We start from the raw sequence: 17,825 nt of genomic DNA on the forward strand, positions 1-17,825 counted from the left end.
ACTCAGCCCTCTCAGAAACAAAATCAACACCTAACGGAGACTTCAATGGAGTTGTCGGAGAAGCCGTGTTCAGGGAGGTCGAGGGAGGTGACGTGAAGGCCTTGGAGATGAAGGATTTGGAGAGGTGGCGATAGAAGTAAGAGCTAAGACCATGGCGGCGAAGGACTTGAAGGGGGGTTTCGTCGGGGTGTGTTTGGACCTTGATGGTGCGACCGTTGGAATAGTGGTGGCGGAGGGGGGAGGGAAGGGTGAGAAATTAGATTTTGGAGTCTTAGGGGGAGAGGGTGGAGGAGGTGAAGACAAATAAGTGAGTGAAGAGGGAGATGGAGACGGTGAAGTAGAACCAGAAGGAGAAGGGGTTGTTGTTGGGTTCGGTGAGTGGGATTCGAGAGCATGAGAAACAACGTCGTTTCTTAATAGAGAAAAGAAAAAAAGAAATATACATTGTTTTTTTACTTCTTTTTTAAAAAAAAAAACTTTTTTCCACGTGTAATACCACTAAGAAAAAGATTACATGTGGCATCACATGTGGCTTGCTGCGTGGTCGGTTAACGGTCACGTGGACATCTCGACTGACGACAAGAACCTTGGACAAAAAATTTCAAATATTAGAGACCCAATCTGAATAAAAAATTTGTTAAGAATCAAACATAAAAAATAAGTATTTATCATGAATCAAAAATATATTTAAGCCTTAATTAAAATACCATATATGAATTTATTTTTATAATTGATATTAACTATCTAGAATTTAATCCAACAATTAAACAATGATAATTCATAACATTTCAACAATTTCCACCCTGGATAATATTATTTTAATTATTAGAGACAAAAATTATCAAAATAAAATATCAATTATGTCCAAAGAAATAATAAATTATTAATAATGTATAAAATTTTATTTGATAGGGACAAACATCATATATGTCAATTGATAAATTTATCAATTATAATTTGAATGATATTTTTATATGAGTTCTTATATTTTATGTATTTTTTTTTTACAGAACTCACGTGTACACATTAGTTTTTACTTTATCAAAGTACAACGACTCAATCAACAAAAAAAAAATAAAAAAATAACTAATTTCACGAAGATTGATACTATTTTCATTTGAGTCTTAGACGTGAAACATTGCATCCGCATGAATGGCATTGGTCATGTATGTACGTAGTAACGTGGCTTGTAATTATAGTATTAAGTTGACATATATTAATTTTTCTTTCATATAGTTTTAGACTATTATAATAAAATTATGATTATAGTTAATTAATATTAATTATTATTCTACATATGAAGGAACATTTGATTTAAACTTTAAACAATAAATTGAAAGGGAAAAATTGTCCTCTGTTCTGTTGTATTTCTTTTTCTTCTTAATCAATGAATTAGTGGTATTATTAGATATGGCTATCAATTTTATTTAAAATCAAAATAATTATTGATTTAAATGAATTGCATGGTTTTAGTTAAGGTATTATTTTTATTAATATTTTATATATATATATATATATATATATTATTTTTTTATCAATTTCCATAATTGTACGAGTTTTTAAAAACCATACTAAACACCTAGTATTAACAATTTATCTTCTTGACTTGCTACTTCAATGCTTTTGGACGAAATTGAATATATAAACAGCATTGTTGGTTGATTTTGTGTGTCAGGTGGTGAAGAGATGCCCAGGATTCAATACCTTCAAACTTGGATAAGAAGGGAATTGTGTATGCCTCCTCTCCTGTTTCATCATATGTTGGTAATATGAAGATCGTGTATTAGCTAGTATAAGTAGTATGTATTCTTAATGTCTATTCTACCAATCTTTATAAAGTCTAACTATGGTTGTTGCTACTTTTTCGTATGGCGTACAAGCAGCTATTGCACTAGTGATTTGGATATTATACTTTAGTTAGCTCCATGTTACTTTGTTACTGATCAACTAATGTTGTAAATATATACATAAAAATGATGATGAAACATAACTTATAATTGGCATTTTATTATTCGGGATATTTTGTTCGTTAACTCGTTGGAAAAAAAAAAAATAGAACTTAGATAGCGTTTCTTTAAGAGAGCAATATCTATATAACAGTCATAGATAGCGCCTTTATAGAAGCGCTGTCTATAAATATATATCACAATCATAAATAGCATTTATAAGCGTTATGTAATTTCAAAAAAAGCAAATGTTAGTTTTTGGCATAGTTGTAATGGGATTATCTTACTTACCTCAAGTAAATATAGAATTAAACAATCTCGTCAAAGTTGATTAGTATAATTATCATGTGTAACTAATCAACTTTAAGCATATAACAAAATCACATCAATCAGCTTTGATGAAGTTATTTAATTTCATTTTTACTTTAGTAAGTTAGACCAGCTTGACTATTCACTTTTGTAATACTTATTAGATTATAAAAATATCACATTAGTAGTATATTAAAATTTAATTCATATACTTATATCTCACATATAATTGCAGTAGTAAAAAAAATAGATTAACATATAGATTTTTTTAATGGATATAAACATATAGATAAACAAATCTTCAATAGAAAAATTAAATTCATATACGTATAGCAATAATATAGATATTATAATATGCTCCATTATAGTTTTTTGAGAAAATGAAGACTAATTAAAATGATGTACCTTAAAACAGAGAAGGGTTAAACTTTGTTCAATAGTTGTTAGAAAATACGAAGACAATTGACAATATATGCGAGAAAGAATATTATCCTCTGTTTAACAATTAGGGTTTACCAATATTTAATAAAATTGTCTAATGATAAACAATGTTTATAGTCACATTAAACGAGAGTAAAAACCTCTGAAAACAAACATTTATATGAGTGACAAGACTAATAATCATCACACGACCGATTCAAAATAAAATAAAAAATTAAAATCTAACTATAACTTTATCAATAAATAAATCAAATGTTATAGTTAAATTAATAATATTTAAAATTTAAAAAATATTCTAAATAAATGATACTAATCTGAGGAATAAATAATACAATATGTTCACGTGCTAGCAGGAGCAAACTTAATTTGTTTTATTTGTTCCAACCATATATTTTCACCATTATTTGTACGTTTACACCAATAAAGATTGAGCAAAAGAATCTAATTCATCTGGTTTCTCCTCAACATTCAAGAGCTGCAAGTACTCTTCATAGAGCTTTTCTAGCGTATCATGATCATCAGAATAGCATTCCATGTAAGAGGCACTGTTGACTAGGTCATGGTCTTCACCAAAGAATATTCCAATCCCACCATTGTCTCCAATATTGTCACTTACCCCCCAAACCATGTTCACCTCTTTTGTTTCTGCTTCTGGGCTTTGAACTTTCTCTTGGCTTGTTGATGCAGTAGTAGCTGAATTCGAATCAAGGGTTAAGGTGCTATCCGTTCTGGGTATACATGACGATAAAGCCTTAACCCTGATTGGTTTTGGTAGATAAACTAAGGTCTTCTCTGACCCTTTGTTATTCTCAGTACTCTTTTGCTTATTCTTCTTTCTGCCCTTCTTCTTCTCTGGTGCCTCAGTTAACTTGTCGTGTGTATTTGGATCCGTTCCTTGATTTCTCAGCTTCTTACTGAGATGGGTATTCCAGTAGTTCTTAATCTCATTATCTGTTCGTCCTGGTAATCTTCCCGCGATGAGGGACCATCTATTTCCTAAAAGTGAATGCATTCTAATTATAAGATCATCTTCTTCTGGGGTTATGTTTCCTCTCTTTATATCAGGTCTCAGATAGTTCATCCATCTCAGTCGGCAACTTTTTCCGCATCTAAGAAGACCTGCACCAAGCACCAACCATGTTTAATTAGCATTATCTTACTTAAAAGAGAAAACGAAAGGACAGTGTAGTTATTATAAACTTACCATGTTTACAGACAAGGTAAAATAAAGTTCAAGGTAATTAACTCGGATGATTGAAGGTGGGGGACAACTTGAATTAAAACGTTAGAAAATATAATTTTTGACAGCTATCATGGGATACCTTGGCCCCACGAATACTTTTGATACGCATGTATAATTTATAAAATAAAAATAAGAGATAAAGAGTTTAATTTTTATTAACTCTTATTTATATATATGGAAAGAAATTATTATCAATTTAACTTTTAAAATAATTACTATAAAATCAATAATTTTATTATAAGGACGGAATGATAATATAAAAAATTATATTATCAAGTACATAATTAATATTATACATAAAATGAGATATTTTATACGTTCAAATAATGAGATGTGTACATATAATAAAAATAGTAATCTTTTGAAAGAGAGATATGAAGAGATAGAGAGAATAATAATAATAATAAATGTGAAAAATGATATGATAAAAGAATAAAAAAAGATATAAAGTAATCTGAAAAATTAAGTTTAAAAAATAAAATTTAATACAATAAAGACAATCAAATATAATGGTGTAACGAGAAAAGAAAGATGCCGTTTACACAAACTCACAAAATATTATATAACGGAGGTCAGACGATGACAACAATAAAAATAAGAATAAAGAATAAAGAGAAAAAAAAAGAAATACGAAGATATATAGGATTGATTAAGAAGGGACAAACAAATGAAGAACATGTACACCAAAAAAAAAAAACAAGAGCATAATATGAGATCAGAAGATGAGGAAGGCAGATTATACATGGAAAGGTGATCAAGAGGAGGAATCATATATATAGAGAGAGGGGGTAAGAAATGAATTGTCAGCAAATTATTATTACCAGCTGTTTTTGGTAGTGATCTCCACTGGCCTTTTCCATGAGCTTGAATATACTTGGTGAGCAATGCATCTTCTCGAGGAGTCCATGGACCTCTGTGCAACCCTACTTTAGAGCAACAAGGAGCTCTTCCCATCTTCAGATCGAAGGTTCTCTAGCTACCTCAGAAGGAAGCAGATCGAGCACCTTAATTAATTAGGTTTCCAACACCTTCGCCCTCCTTTTAAATACCATGTTTCTTCTTTCTTTAAAATAATATTTACTAATTGATCACGACAAAACTGATTGATGTATATGGTTGTTGAATTTTATATTGACTAATATTAAAACTTGAAACCCAGCCAGCCAGCATCGCCTATTCTCTGTTCCTATTTCTCACCGCAGATATATGTTGATAATTCTCCATCACAAGTTTACGACATTTAATATTTTAATAATATTAACGATTACGTACTTATATCTTTAATAAAAATAAAAATATTTTTATTTTATTTTCTTAAACATAATTTATCAAAACCGTTTCTTATATCTCCAATTAAATACTTTTACCAGAAACTATAAAAATGGTTATATGTTTTATTTGGAAGGTTGTGATATTATATTAGTGTATAAATAGAGTAATGTTATTCTTGTTGTAAATATAGATCCGTGCACGAAACTCAACGACCTTTCTTCTATCTGTCTTTCAACCGCCTTTCTTTTAATGCTTTTACATGCATTTATGTTAGTGGGATAGGATTTGACGTGGACCTATTGGACATATGGAGCGAAAATTTTCTGAATGATGAAAATGTATATATGTCAAATTTCTAGTTTTTTTTTCTATCTATGCAGCATTATAATTAATTGCTATATATTATATTGTAATTGGGAAATAATATTTACACATCAAAATCTCTTCATTATTTTCACACTTTGCATTTCGGTTAAAGAAATGTATGGGGGGTATTATTTTACTAATACTTAATTAAAAAGTGGTGTAAAATAATAAATTTTTAACATCTAAATATTAATATTCAACTTGATTTTTAACATATAATTTTTTGTCTCCTTATAGTGTATTTACATTTTTTGGAATGAGATTAATTTTTCAACTATAACACATACAATTAAATCCTTTTCACAAGTAATATATATATTGTCGATGCCATCTTAAACTGATTCTAGTAAGTATATAAAATTTGTTTTTTTTTCTATCAGCCAAATAAAAGTATTATAAAACTTTAGGTACAAAGAGGTAAGCAAATACAAAAAATTTCCCTTGCCCAGGTCTTTATAGCTATGCAGTATACACAGTATATATGCTGTATACTGTTTGTAATCCCCTAACCTTAAAACCTGCTATCTTAATTAAAGTTAAACCAAAAGAACCTCAAATAGGAAGGTTATAAGCAACTGCAAATTAAGGCCCACCGAAAACCATATCACCAAGAGAGAACCAATTAAGTATATAAAATTTGTAGACCGCGCCTTGTATATATGTTGTGATCAGTATAATAATTCTAAATTATGCTAGTATTAACTATTAAATAAATATGCAAACCAAATGAGTTGTTATAGTCCCCAGTATTTAACTAATAATATAATTAGACTGGGCTATTTACTTGACTCAGTTCAATACTACAATATTTAAAAGAGTTGGAGAGAGTCCATTATTCTTTTGCTGACTCTATTGTAGTTATAAATTAACGAATAAATATTTTAATAACACGCTTGGAAAAATTCATTTTTGTACTTTTCTTTTTTACTGAGTACTAGTCTGGAAATAGTCATATAAGATAATAAAATAATAAAACCCCGACTTGTTGCTAATGCAAAGGATATGAAGATTTGTTATTTATTATACAATTAAGATAAGTACTAATAGCTGCAACCATATGAAAGCATCCAATAACTTTCAATATTTGTTTTATTTGCTGGCCAATTGAACAGGATTGTGTCTTATTTGATCAGGGTCTTTTCAGCGATGGGTCTGTAAGGCTACAAAGGTACATTGGAATTTTTTATAATTAAATGTTTTTTCCTACATGGAGGGTTCGTTGTTCGATGGGGGAAGGGGCTAGGATTTAATACGCTTTTAATATATGTATACATAAGGATACTCTCTTTTATATGGGTGGGTACCCCTAGTACCCTTGATTCTCTATCTTAATGAATATCTTTTTATTATTGATAAAAAAAAATAGCTAACGAAAATATTACTACTAGTAATTACTAAGAATGAGTATAGAAGACATATAAAAAATAGCATATAAGGATTCGATCTCAACCCAATAATTACAAAGTTAATTAGCAACTTGGCTAGATTTCGTGATTAGCAAGTGCAATTCGTATATTTTATCAAAAATTAAAAATACAAATAGATACGAAATGTCTGTCTTTTCATCAGTTAACATAAAAATAACATAAACATTTTTTTTGTAAGAATCTAAGATAAATTTTAAAAATTTACAATAATCCACACACATTTACTTAATCAACTAAACTAATTAAAATTTTGATTTTTTTTTAGCTCCAATATTGTTAAGAAATTATATTTAATTTCACCATATATTTTTTTTTATCATGCATGACTCTCTTTTTGAATTTTCCCCCCAAAATTAAGACAAATTAACTGCAGTTGTTCCATATTGACATCATTATTTCTGTCGATCCACGTCATTATCTTAAAAAAAATTACACTTCACACATTCATTATTGTCATGTGACACTTATCTCCAGGTGCGGATGCTTTCTACGTGCATTAGTTTAATAAAATTTCATTAAACTTAAATATATTTTTAATTGTTATGAATATTTTGAAATTTTATTTTATTTTTATTTTTTAGATTTAGATCCCTACTCTTTTAAAAGTGGCTCATTTTGATTCATGTCGTCATTAAGTAATTATTATCTATTATTGTATTAATTAACCAATGACAATCCAATATTAATTCAACACTATCATTTGTATTCTTATAATTAGTAATTCATTAAATATTTTTTTGTTGTTATAAATATTTCAAAATTCAGTTCTAATATTAATTAGTTTGTAGAATTACATGCATCTTTCATGGAAAATAATTTTACTCTAATAAAAGAGGATTAATATATTTAGACCACAAAACTCTTATTTTGAATATTTAACATAAGCTGAAAAATTCCGAGCTTGGTGGTAAATTTAGTTCTAATCTCTAGAAATATTTTTGTTTTGGTTTTGATTTTTTTTTAAAGTGAATGATTTTAAAAATACTGAGTTAATACTAATTGTCCGTTCAAGTCATGATCATTGTAACATGTCTTATAATCAGCGGCACATCTTTTTCCTCTTCTACTCTTCAATTCATTTTTTTCTGCTCTCCTCCAAATTCTTTTTTCTTTCTTTCTTAATTCCAAGCTTATCTGTGTCTCCTTCGCCCTCATATTTATCATACACTAACCTGTAAGATTATTGTCCTCTACAAGCCCACGTTAAAAAAAAAAAAATCAAACAAGCTCTTGAGATTATTTTACTTTTTTTTCTGCCGATTGTCAGGCTTTTCTTTTGTTGAAGGTTGTGTAGACATTTATAACTTTCTCCACAAACAATGTCATTACGATGAATTCCAAATTAAATAAATAGATGAATCTGTCATCTTCAACACACTATTACCAGTTAACGGAGACTAGCATTCACCGAAAAAAGAGTTAACGGAGATTATAATTTTGAATCATTGTTCAGGCACAAGTTTGTTGGGGCACAACTATATCAAATGGGATCAATAACCCAGTTTCTATTGGCGTGATGCATTATATCTCTTAAATGTTTACGTTGCGATTACAAGAGTTTCAGTATTAATTAATGTTAATACATTAATAATATTATGCAATTGAAAATAAATGTCAGATCTTTTTAATATGAATATACTTTATTTTTGGATCGATGATAAATAAATTAAGAATGTTAGATGTAATAAACTGAAATTTAAATCTTAGATCGTCTCAGCAGGATCTTTAGTTACTTGTGAAATAATAAAATTAATTAGATACAAAATTTCAAGCATTTTTCAACGCATACCTTTATAAGTAGAAAGGTGAAATTTTACGTGAGGGGGTGTCTATATACGTGATAAAGTCGAAAACTTAGTCGTGGTCCAACCGTTGAAACGTGCAACGTTAAATTTCGAATTGAGAGAACCAAGAACTGCGTTTCAAACAAGTAATATTCAACTCTTTCCCACTGAGCAAGTAAGGCACGTTCTGAGTTCTGACTAGTTGTCACATAGTTACATCACAGACAAGGGTTAAACAAGCTTCACACCTAACATTGTAGTATGATGAAAATGAAGCCACGTATTTTTTTTCGATCATGTTATAAAGTGACCCGACCCTTGTTCATGTCATAGTTGACAAAACTATTTTCTAGTTCATAGCTTATGAGAAGACATGTTGACAAAACTATTTTCTCGTTTGGGTACGGTCTCTTCTCTTCCACGTGGTTATTTTGAAAACCTCCCTCCATTCATTGATAAAATGAAAGAAATACGTTATTGTATTGATGGATATGTAGTTGACAATATAGAGCACAATTAAGATACATGGATTGAAGCCAATTTACTGTGAAGGGTCTTCTTGTTTTTTTGTAAGGTAGCTATCCATAAGGGTTAAACAGATAATTCCATCTTTTTGCTTTATTATTGTATAGCTTGGAGATGATGAATGTTTTTCAACTTATTAAATCAATCATTAATTTCATTCGCGGTATATGATTATCGCTAATTCAAGATAATTTTATATATGATAGAAATTGAATACAAATTTTTTGATTAAATAAATTATTCTCATTCATTATAATAAAATTTTAAAGCACCGTATTAACCCTTTGACTTAGCCTCGTGTCATTAATTCTTGGGAAAGTTTCATATTGAATCTTACCAATAGCCTAAAATTTTAAAGCACCGTATTAACCCTTTGACTTAGCCTCGTGTCATTAATTCTTGGGAAAGTTTCATATTGAATCTTACCAATTAATGTGGCTATACCATATTAATATTTTTTATATGCAGAGACTTTATTTTCCATATTAATGTTAGCTTTAGAAAGTTCATGTACTTCATAACTTTGTAAGCTGCATCGTGTTAACGGTCTTGATTGACAAGATAATGGTTCAAGTGCACAAGCATTAACGGGTACTTTTTTATTTTTGATTTCATAAGTTTAATCATAAACTTAATTCATCTCATTCAAATTTAAGTATCCACAATCCAGACCGGAAAGTGTTGTGCCAACAAAAGTCATCATCATATATAATATAATGCATATTAATAAAATTTAATTCAATTGATTAAATAGAATATATGAATCTTATAAATTCTTATATGGATAAAAAAGATATATAATATAATGTATGCCATAATTTTTAGGAGGTAAATTAATCCTGCACTTAATGAACCGGTACTCTGAAAACGTTATTGTTTAAATTTGCACTAAAATATTTGTAGGGTTAAATTTGATTACAAAATAATATAGTCCATAATTTATAAGTGTAGTTATAAGTTGCAGTAAAAAAAAGTGTAGCTATAAGTTTTGACATAAAGATTGAGAAGGAGAACGAGTGGTACAATACTCACCAAGTGTAACTCAAGTGATAAATAGTTTATGTTCTTTAGATATATCACATAGGTTTAATTTCCGACTATGTGAATAGAGTAGAGAGAAATTGTTCTTTAATTTTAATTGATATTCTATTTCTTCAGAGTCGTCTATGATTTTCAGCCATGAGATATTGGAAAAAAAAATGAGTGATAAAATTTTCACACAAGTGTAGTTATATCTTTTCTCTTTCCATACTAGTGTAATCAATACGGTGTTAAAAAAATCTTTGATTACATGTTAATTATTAGGGTTAGATTAATATATATATATATATATATATATATATATATATATATATATTATAACAAATTAAAATAAGAATAGATGGTACATCATACACCGTGATTGATTCGTGGTTGACGTGCAATCGAATAGCCTTTAGAAATGAATTATTTTTGGCGTGTCCTCTCTGCTAGGATTGTTTAAATTTCTTTCTTGGCCGTGGACTGAGGTTGTCGATCTGCTAATGGTTAAACTCTATTTTTTGATCTGTAAAACCAGAATTTTATTACCAGCAAGAGTACTAGGAGTACTCCAAAGAGATACACCAGACACAAACTTCCTGTTTCTAAAATATATAAAAAAAATTATATATTTTCTTCTTTCCGTTTAAGCTCTTCCGACAAAACACACATGGAGTTCTTTACTCAATCATTTGCAGTACCAGGCATCGTGTGCTCGTGATAAATGAGTCTTTCATACGTGCTACAGCAGGCATTCTGGGTTACTATGTGATCATTAGTTTTCTTAGGCAAAGGACCACGCATAACGCATACGCTATATGCACCCAAGCTTGAACACACCCATAACTGTACTCAGTCACATGACCATCAATTTCTCTCTGTTTTTTTCCTTAAAAATTTACAAGACACGTGCATGTGGAATCAATCAACTTCATTTTACGTACATTAATAGTTTATAAAACCCCGATAATATATAACACACTCACACAAATAACTAGACTATATGAGAAAATCAAGTAAGAAGTTTTGTACTGCATATGAAATAAAATAAGCTCCGTTTTGTATAAGACTTGGGCTGTTCATATACTGTCATTTTTATGCATAAGATGTTTAATTTGTATGTACACGCTTGATTATTCTATTAATTCTTTGCTGCACATGGTCTTGGGTTTTTCAAAGGATATATAGTATATTTATAACTAAATACTTCTGTAGCATCATCGTTTTTTATTCCTTAATTACCAATGGGATCAGGGATAGCTACGTACATTGAACGGGCAATTTAAACATCTGGAAACCATTTTCTAGCAAGAAGCTGCTTTACGTATCAAGGGAATCTATGAGGGCTGCTCTTATTGTTTACAGATAAGGCAGCCCCATGCATTATTTACACTTTTTAATCCTATTTTTATTTATGGTGTTTTCTTTTCGAAACTTATTCATTTCTGCATATTAAATTAAACTACACTCTTTTGACGGTCATTTAATATCTTAATATTCTACTCTTCCCTAAAAGAATAACACTTGTCATTTTTTAGAACTTCTTTAAATTTAAATACGGGAAATTATTTTAAGTATTCACAAAAGTTTTTAATTATAAATCAATTATATTTTAACTTATTTTTTTATTCTATCGTGTTTAATTATACATATCTTTCTTACGATAGAACATTTTTCTGTGAAAATATTTATTTAATAATTCAAGTTCTAGTAGGTATGATAATGTTTTTGATATAACACACACTTGAAAACCATTTAATGAAAAGTTTTGCCAAGTATCGAGTTGTAAAGGAAAAACTTTGTGTATATACTACTAAGTCCCATATTATATTTGAAAATTCTTCACTACTCATGTGCATGTATTTTCTTTTATACCACTCTTATACATTTCTTTCTTTTTAGCATCCATTCATCATTCATCACATGCGTTATATTTGTTAAACTTGAAGTTTAGGGTTTATAATTATTATTATAATTCTCATTATTTAAAGCATTTTATTTTTATAATTTTTTAATTTGACTGTTTTTATAATTTACATTATTCAAATGAAAGTATTGTCTATAAACTTAAAATATTATGAAAATATCAATTTATTTTTATTTAGAATATCATTGTAAAATGATTTAATTATTTTATCAATTCTTTACAATAACAATTAAATTTCAGTATATATAATACATTTAATCATTTTAACACAGAAATAAGAAAGTCACTCAAAATTCTATATTATTTATAATATATATTTAAATTTATATTTTTTATACTCAACATTTAAATTATACAAAATAGTAACTACATTAAATATATTAATTTAAATAAGAAAGTCACTCAAAAAATGTTAAACGTAAATATTTTTTATAATTAATTTAAATAAACTACATTAAATATAAAGCTACTTTTTGTTGCTAAATATGTAAATAATTATATATACTATATGGTTTTGATGTATATATAATATTGAAATGGTAATTTCTTTTAAAATTCCATGAATATTCATATCCTACACAATTAATATAAAACTCAAATGTATAATAAGTTTCAGTATCTAATAGAAAATATATAATACTTTTAGTAATTAAAATAAATGAAAAATAGTAACTAGCTAGTAAGCATGCCTTGTTTGTTTATTTCTGTATCTTTGCCATTGTTTTATTTTTGTATGGTGGGCTTTCTGTTGGGCCTAGTGTATGTTGGTTTGGTTGTTTTCGTTCATGGACTGGTAGACCCAAAAATTCAAATAATCAAACCCAGTCCAAGGAAAAGCCCAAGCTTTCTCGGGCAAGGAATAATATATCAACACATAACCATCTCAACTTGACTTGCTGTCGGTATTTGAGTTTCTGGTACAATTATGATTTGAATGTCCTATGACATTTCTGATGCCTTTTTATATTGATATCACTATTTTATTGCTGAAAAAAATATATCAACACCAATAATTTCTCATCGGAAATTCAGTACGTAATATGTCCTTACTCAATTGATAATGGCAAAATCCCATCACAATAAGGACTTTATGAGGGAATAAAATTCGGAAGTGATACACGTAAGTTGTAACATGTTGGATAAGTGAGGCAAAAAACTGTAGACTTTGGAAACAAGCTAGTTACAGTAGCATCCAATGAAGTATTTGAGAAACAGAACTAGGAATCAAGGACTAGAGAAGTTCGGATACTTTAAACCAAATCTTACGTTTCAAATATTGTTATTGACATATATAATTAAAATTGCAAACAACAAAAGTTGTTGATTTGTTAATTTGAGCTAAAAAAATATATTATTCTTCTCCTATATTATTAGATTATGGCATCATTACACTCTACAAAGAAGAAAATTATTTCAATTTAATTTCCTAAATTTTAAAAAAAAATCACTTTAACCTTTATATCATTTTTTAAGCTTAATTGTACTTTTTATCGTCGTCTACTGTGCCAAATTACCAACAAAACATGTAAAATACTACCAGGAATTAAATAAATCGTCAGCATCAAGGGAGAGGCATCAGGCATTAATCCAAATCAAAATAATGACTAAGATTCTGTGGTTTTGTTTCTCATTTTAAAAAACCAATTGCTGTTGCCATCACAACTAAAAGTCGCGTGAGAAAGTGACACACCTTCCCACCCATCATAACTCAGATATTATATTAGTCTAATATATTTAGAAGTCATCAAGTCTCTTAAAAAAAACTCATCAAGTCAAGTCACTTTTACATCTTTTATTAGATAAATTTATTTTGAAATTTATTTATTAACTAAAGTTAATACTTTATATCATTTTTTTATAAAATTTTAAATCAATATTAAATTATTTAATACTACTTTATTAGTGTGCATAAAAATTAAGATAATGCATTTATAACATGTGAAAAAATATTTATATTTAATTATATTTTTTTATAAAATGTGATGCTAATAACTGTAACAATATATAATTATAACTTAATTTTAAATTAAAATTCATAATTTATATAAAGTTATTAAAAATATTAATTTTTTATGAAGGAAAGGGGCTTAGGTCCCAAACGAAAGCTTCAAAATAAAACCCACGAGGGGATGAAGTTGAGACACTAATCTTAAGTTAGTATAAATCGACTTTTAATCATATACTATTTAATAAGATTATAAATTTAATTAAAAATTAATGCCTTTGTTTTTCTCCATCTCGTTCTGCATTATTCAGGACCCGCTCTGGCCTCTTTTTGTCGCCTCTTGTCGGCTATTGAAAACTTCTATCATCTTTCCTTTTGCTTTTGTTTTTGGAATTATCTCTCTCTGTCACAATAATGCCATCGCCGTGGATTAGGAAGAAACACAATCATAGCATATAAAGCAACGTTGTAGCTGATTTTAGGATGCAAAATTATTAGTTTTCTCGACCATCATGAACAAAGACCGAAAGAGTAACACATCACCAGTGTTTTGCAATATATTATTATAGAAATTAATTATTAACCAGTAATAAACATTAGTTAGTAAATTAAAAATATTAATATATTTATCATAATTTTTAATATAATTTTTATTATTTTCTTTACAATAAGCTATATATGAATTATTAACTTACAAGACCGATATATATCAGCAATGAAGTTTAAACCAAAATTTCTTCTATCATAATTATGGAACGATTTGATAGATTTCTCCAATTATGTAATTAATTAAAAATTCGGTATGGCTTTACTAAAATATAAATCCTAAATTTCTTATCTACACTCTGCAGGATGTTTATGTCAAACACCACGCTATGAATTTGTGTTTCACCCTCGATAAAAAAAAAGTTAGACTTCTAAAACCAGTTGTCTCAAAACGGTTGTATATTCCATTGAAAAAATCGATCACATATTAAAATATACGGGAAAATTTACGACTTTGTGTTAAAACTATAATAAAGATGTTAGGTTAAAATATCAGCCTTCAGTAAAAAAGGGGGGGGGGGGGGGGGGTAAAATATCAGCCCTGTATTTTGCATGAAACTTTATTTTAGTTCAAAACTTCCACTTTAATCAATTTAATTTCTAAACTTTATAAACAAAAGTAGTGATTTTTGTCTTTTTCATGATGAAAATTATCTTCATGAAAGATAAAAACCATTGTTTTCTTTTAAGTTCAATTCAAGACCAGATTGATCAAGCTAAAATACAGGGATTATATCAATTTTATCGTAAAAATGAGGAGTAAAAATATATTTATTAACCTAAATGTAATATATTGTTTACATATGTATCACTTTCTTATTTTTTATATATAAAAAACTAGGCAGTGGTCTCTGCATAGAGAGAAAGAGAATAAAAAGAGAGAGGCTAAAGTATAAACGTTAAATAAATAAAAAAGAAGAAAAGAGTTGGCCATACTGCATAAAATAGAACATTAATTAGGATTTGTGGCAGTGGCTGATGGTTTTTTCTTTGTATTATTATAGATGAGGTAAGAAACTCTCAATATATATGTTCTTCAGTTCTTGGTAAAAATTATAATACAATTATACATAAATTATGTTTAGACATATTTCCTTATATGGTATAGTCATCCTCAAAGAAAAAGTGAGATACACGAAAAAATTAGTGAAGATATTTATAAGTGTAATAAATGATATAATAAAAAAAACAGTTTAATACATATGTATGGTTGGTGTAAATTTAATATTGTTAATCAAGTAAAAAGACAATATAAATAAGAAATTTTAAAACAATTATTATAAAAGTTAATAAATTTTTTATAAATTATTATTTGTGATTAAATGATGAATTCATTTTAATTAAATTCTTTAAAGACTAAAAGTGAGTGATACAAAAGGAGAGTTGGATGATGTAGAATTTAAGTATCTAAAATTGGAGTTATTGACTACATAAATTTGTATAAACAGAACTTCACTAGTTTATCTAATTCCATGGTGAATTTATTAGGAGTACTCAAGTTAATCAGGTCACTCATACACTTGTTAGGATGTCAAAATTATATGTTAGCAATCATAGTTTTGATTGTGTTCCTCATTATACTTATACTACTCTTATATCTAAAATGAAATAAGATTTCTACCTTTCAAAAAAAAAAAAAAAAAAGAATGTAAAATATCGCTGTGATTTGGTAGTTTTTATTAGCTATTGGCAGTGTTCTTATTACACATGCAATTGCTAAATGAAACCGATCAACAAGTCATTTATTGTTTTCTGGCTTTTGATTTATTCATACGTCGTATGGGTCTATTGTTTTCACATAAACAGTAGGTATACGAAGAACAGATTCAAAATTATAGAATAATGTGAGCAAATTCGTAACCGCCTTATAAGACAGATTTTCAAGCATATTGTGTAATTCCAAAACATTCTAAATAGAAATCACACATTTCCTCTCGTTTTAAGTTCCGTAGAGCGCGTTTTTCTTATTAATCTTTTTCACAGAAAATGTATGTAGTCATCAAATTCAAATTCACATGGCAATACTGCGCGCAGCACAGAAAAATTCACACGGTTTGGTGGTCAGATACATACACATGTCCTCTAAATGTACCTACTTAAAATTTGTCAAACCAAATTTGAAGAATCGGCATAGTATGATAACGTCTTGTGTGCGTGAATTTAATTTAAATCTTGGCATTGCTCAGTGAAATTTATTTCAATAAATGGTTTTAAAATAATACTGTAACAAATTTTCTAACTTATGCATCAATAAATGGTTTTAAAAATATAGATTCTTAATTATTTTGAAAATAATTTATCATATTAAAAATATAAAAATGATTTATTACATAAAATAATTCTGTTTTTTTTTTTACTCTGTAACCATTAATATGCCCAATTGTTATCGAGCAATAAGCTTTGAATTAAATCTTAAATATACTTTTCTTATTATATATGAGAGCATTAAAAGTATCCTAAACTATAAATAGTAGCATATATCTAACAGTTGTTTAATGTGAGGTAATTTGATGTTATGCTTAGTCCATGTTTAAGGTATTATTTAGCCCCTCGCAAAAGCATCTTAAGGTTTTTTATTAATTTTTATTTTTACAACCAAAGCATCTTAAGGTTAAGGGCAAAAGATACACTAAAGTACATTATCTAAAAATAAGTTTTGATACGTACCCTCTATAAATTCTCATCATAATTCAAACTCAACCATAGTCACGGATCTATAATATTTACATACTTTTTTTCCCGGTTTCAAATATAAAAGAAAAATTAATTCACGTTAACCAAAAAAGTTAGTTAAGCACCTATAATTACACAAATCTTAATTAAAAATTAATATTTTCTTCTAATTTATCCTTTATTAAAATTTAATATTATGAATAAAAAAATCATTGAAACTAAAGCCTATGAAGGGTATTTTAAAGATAATGATATTAAATAAGATAAAATTACTTAAGTTTTTTTATGTTTAATATATATATATATATATATATATATATATATATATATATATATATATATTCTTATATATGAGACAAGACAGAAAATATAAATTAGTGGAAAAACTGATATTACAACTT

At 27.9% G+C, this 17,825-nt stretch overlaps 1 protein-coding gene across 1 annotated transcript; it reads right to left on the minus strand.

The window, feature by feature from the left end:
• Nucleotides 1-2,954: 2,954 nt before the first annotated feature.
• On the minus strand, nt 2,955-5,132 carry LOC114407817 (transcription factor MYB8-like). The gene is made up of 2 exons (XM_028371076.1): nt 4,761-5,132; nt 2,955-3,815 (listed from the first exon to the last, which is right to left on the minus strand). Exons 1-2 carry the CDS (start codon nt 4,891-4,893, stop codon nt 3,109-3,111), a joined length of 840 nt encoding a protein of 279 aa, XP_028226877.1. The 5' UTR covers nt 4,894-5,132; the 3' UTR covers nt 2,955-3,108.
• Nucleotides 5,133-17,825: the final 12,693 nt, after the last annotated feature.

This window comes from Glycine soja, chromosome 3 (assembly GCF_004193775.1).
Source record: "Glycine soja cultivar W05 chromosome 3, ASM419377v2, whole genome shotgun sequence".
NCBI lineage: Eukaryota > Viridiplantae > Streptophyta > Magnoliopsida > Fabales > Fabaceae > Glycine > Glycine soja.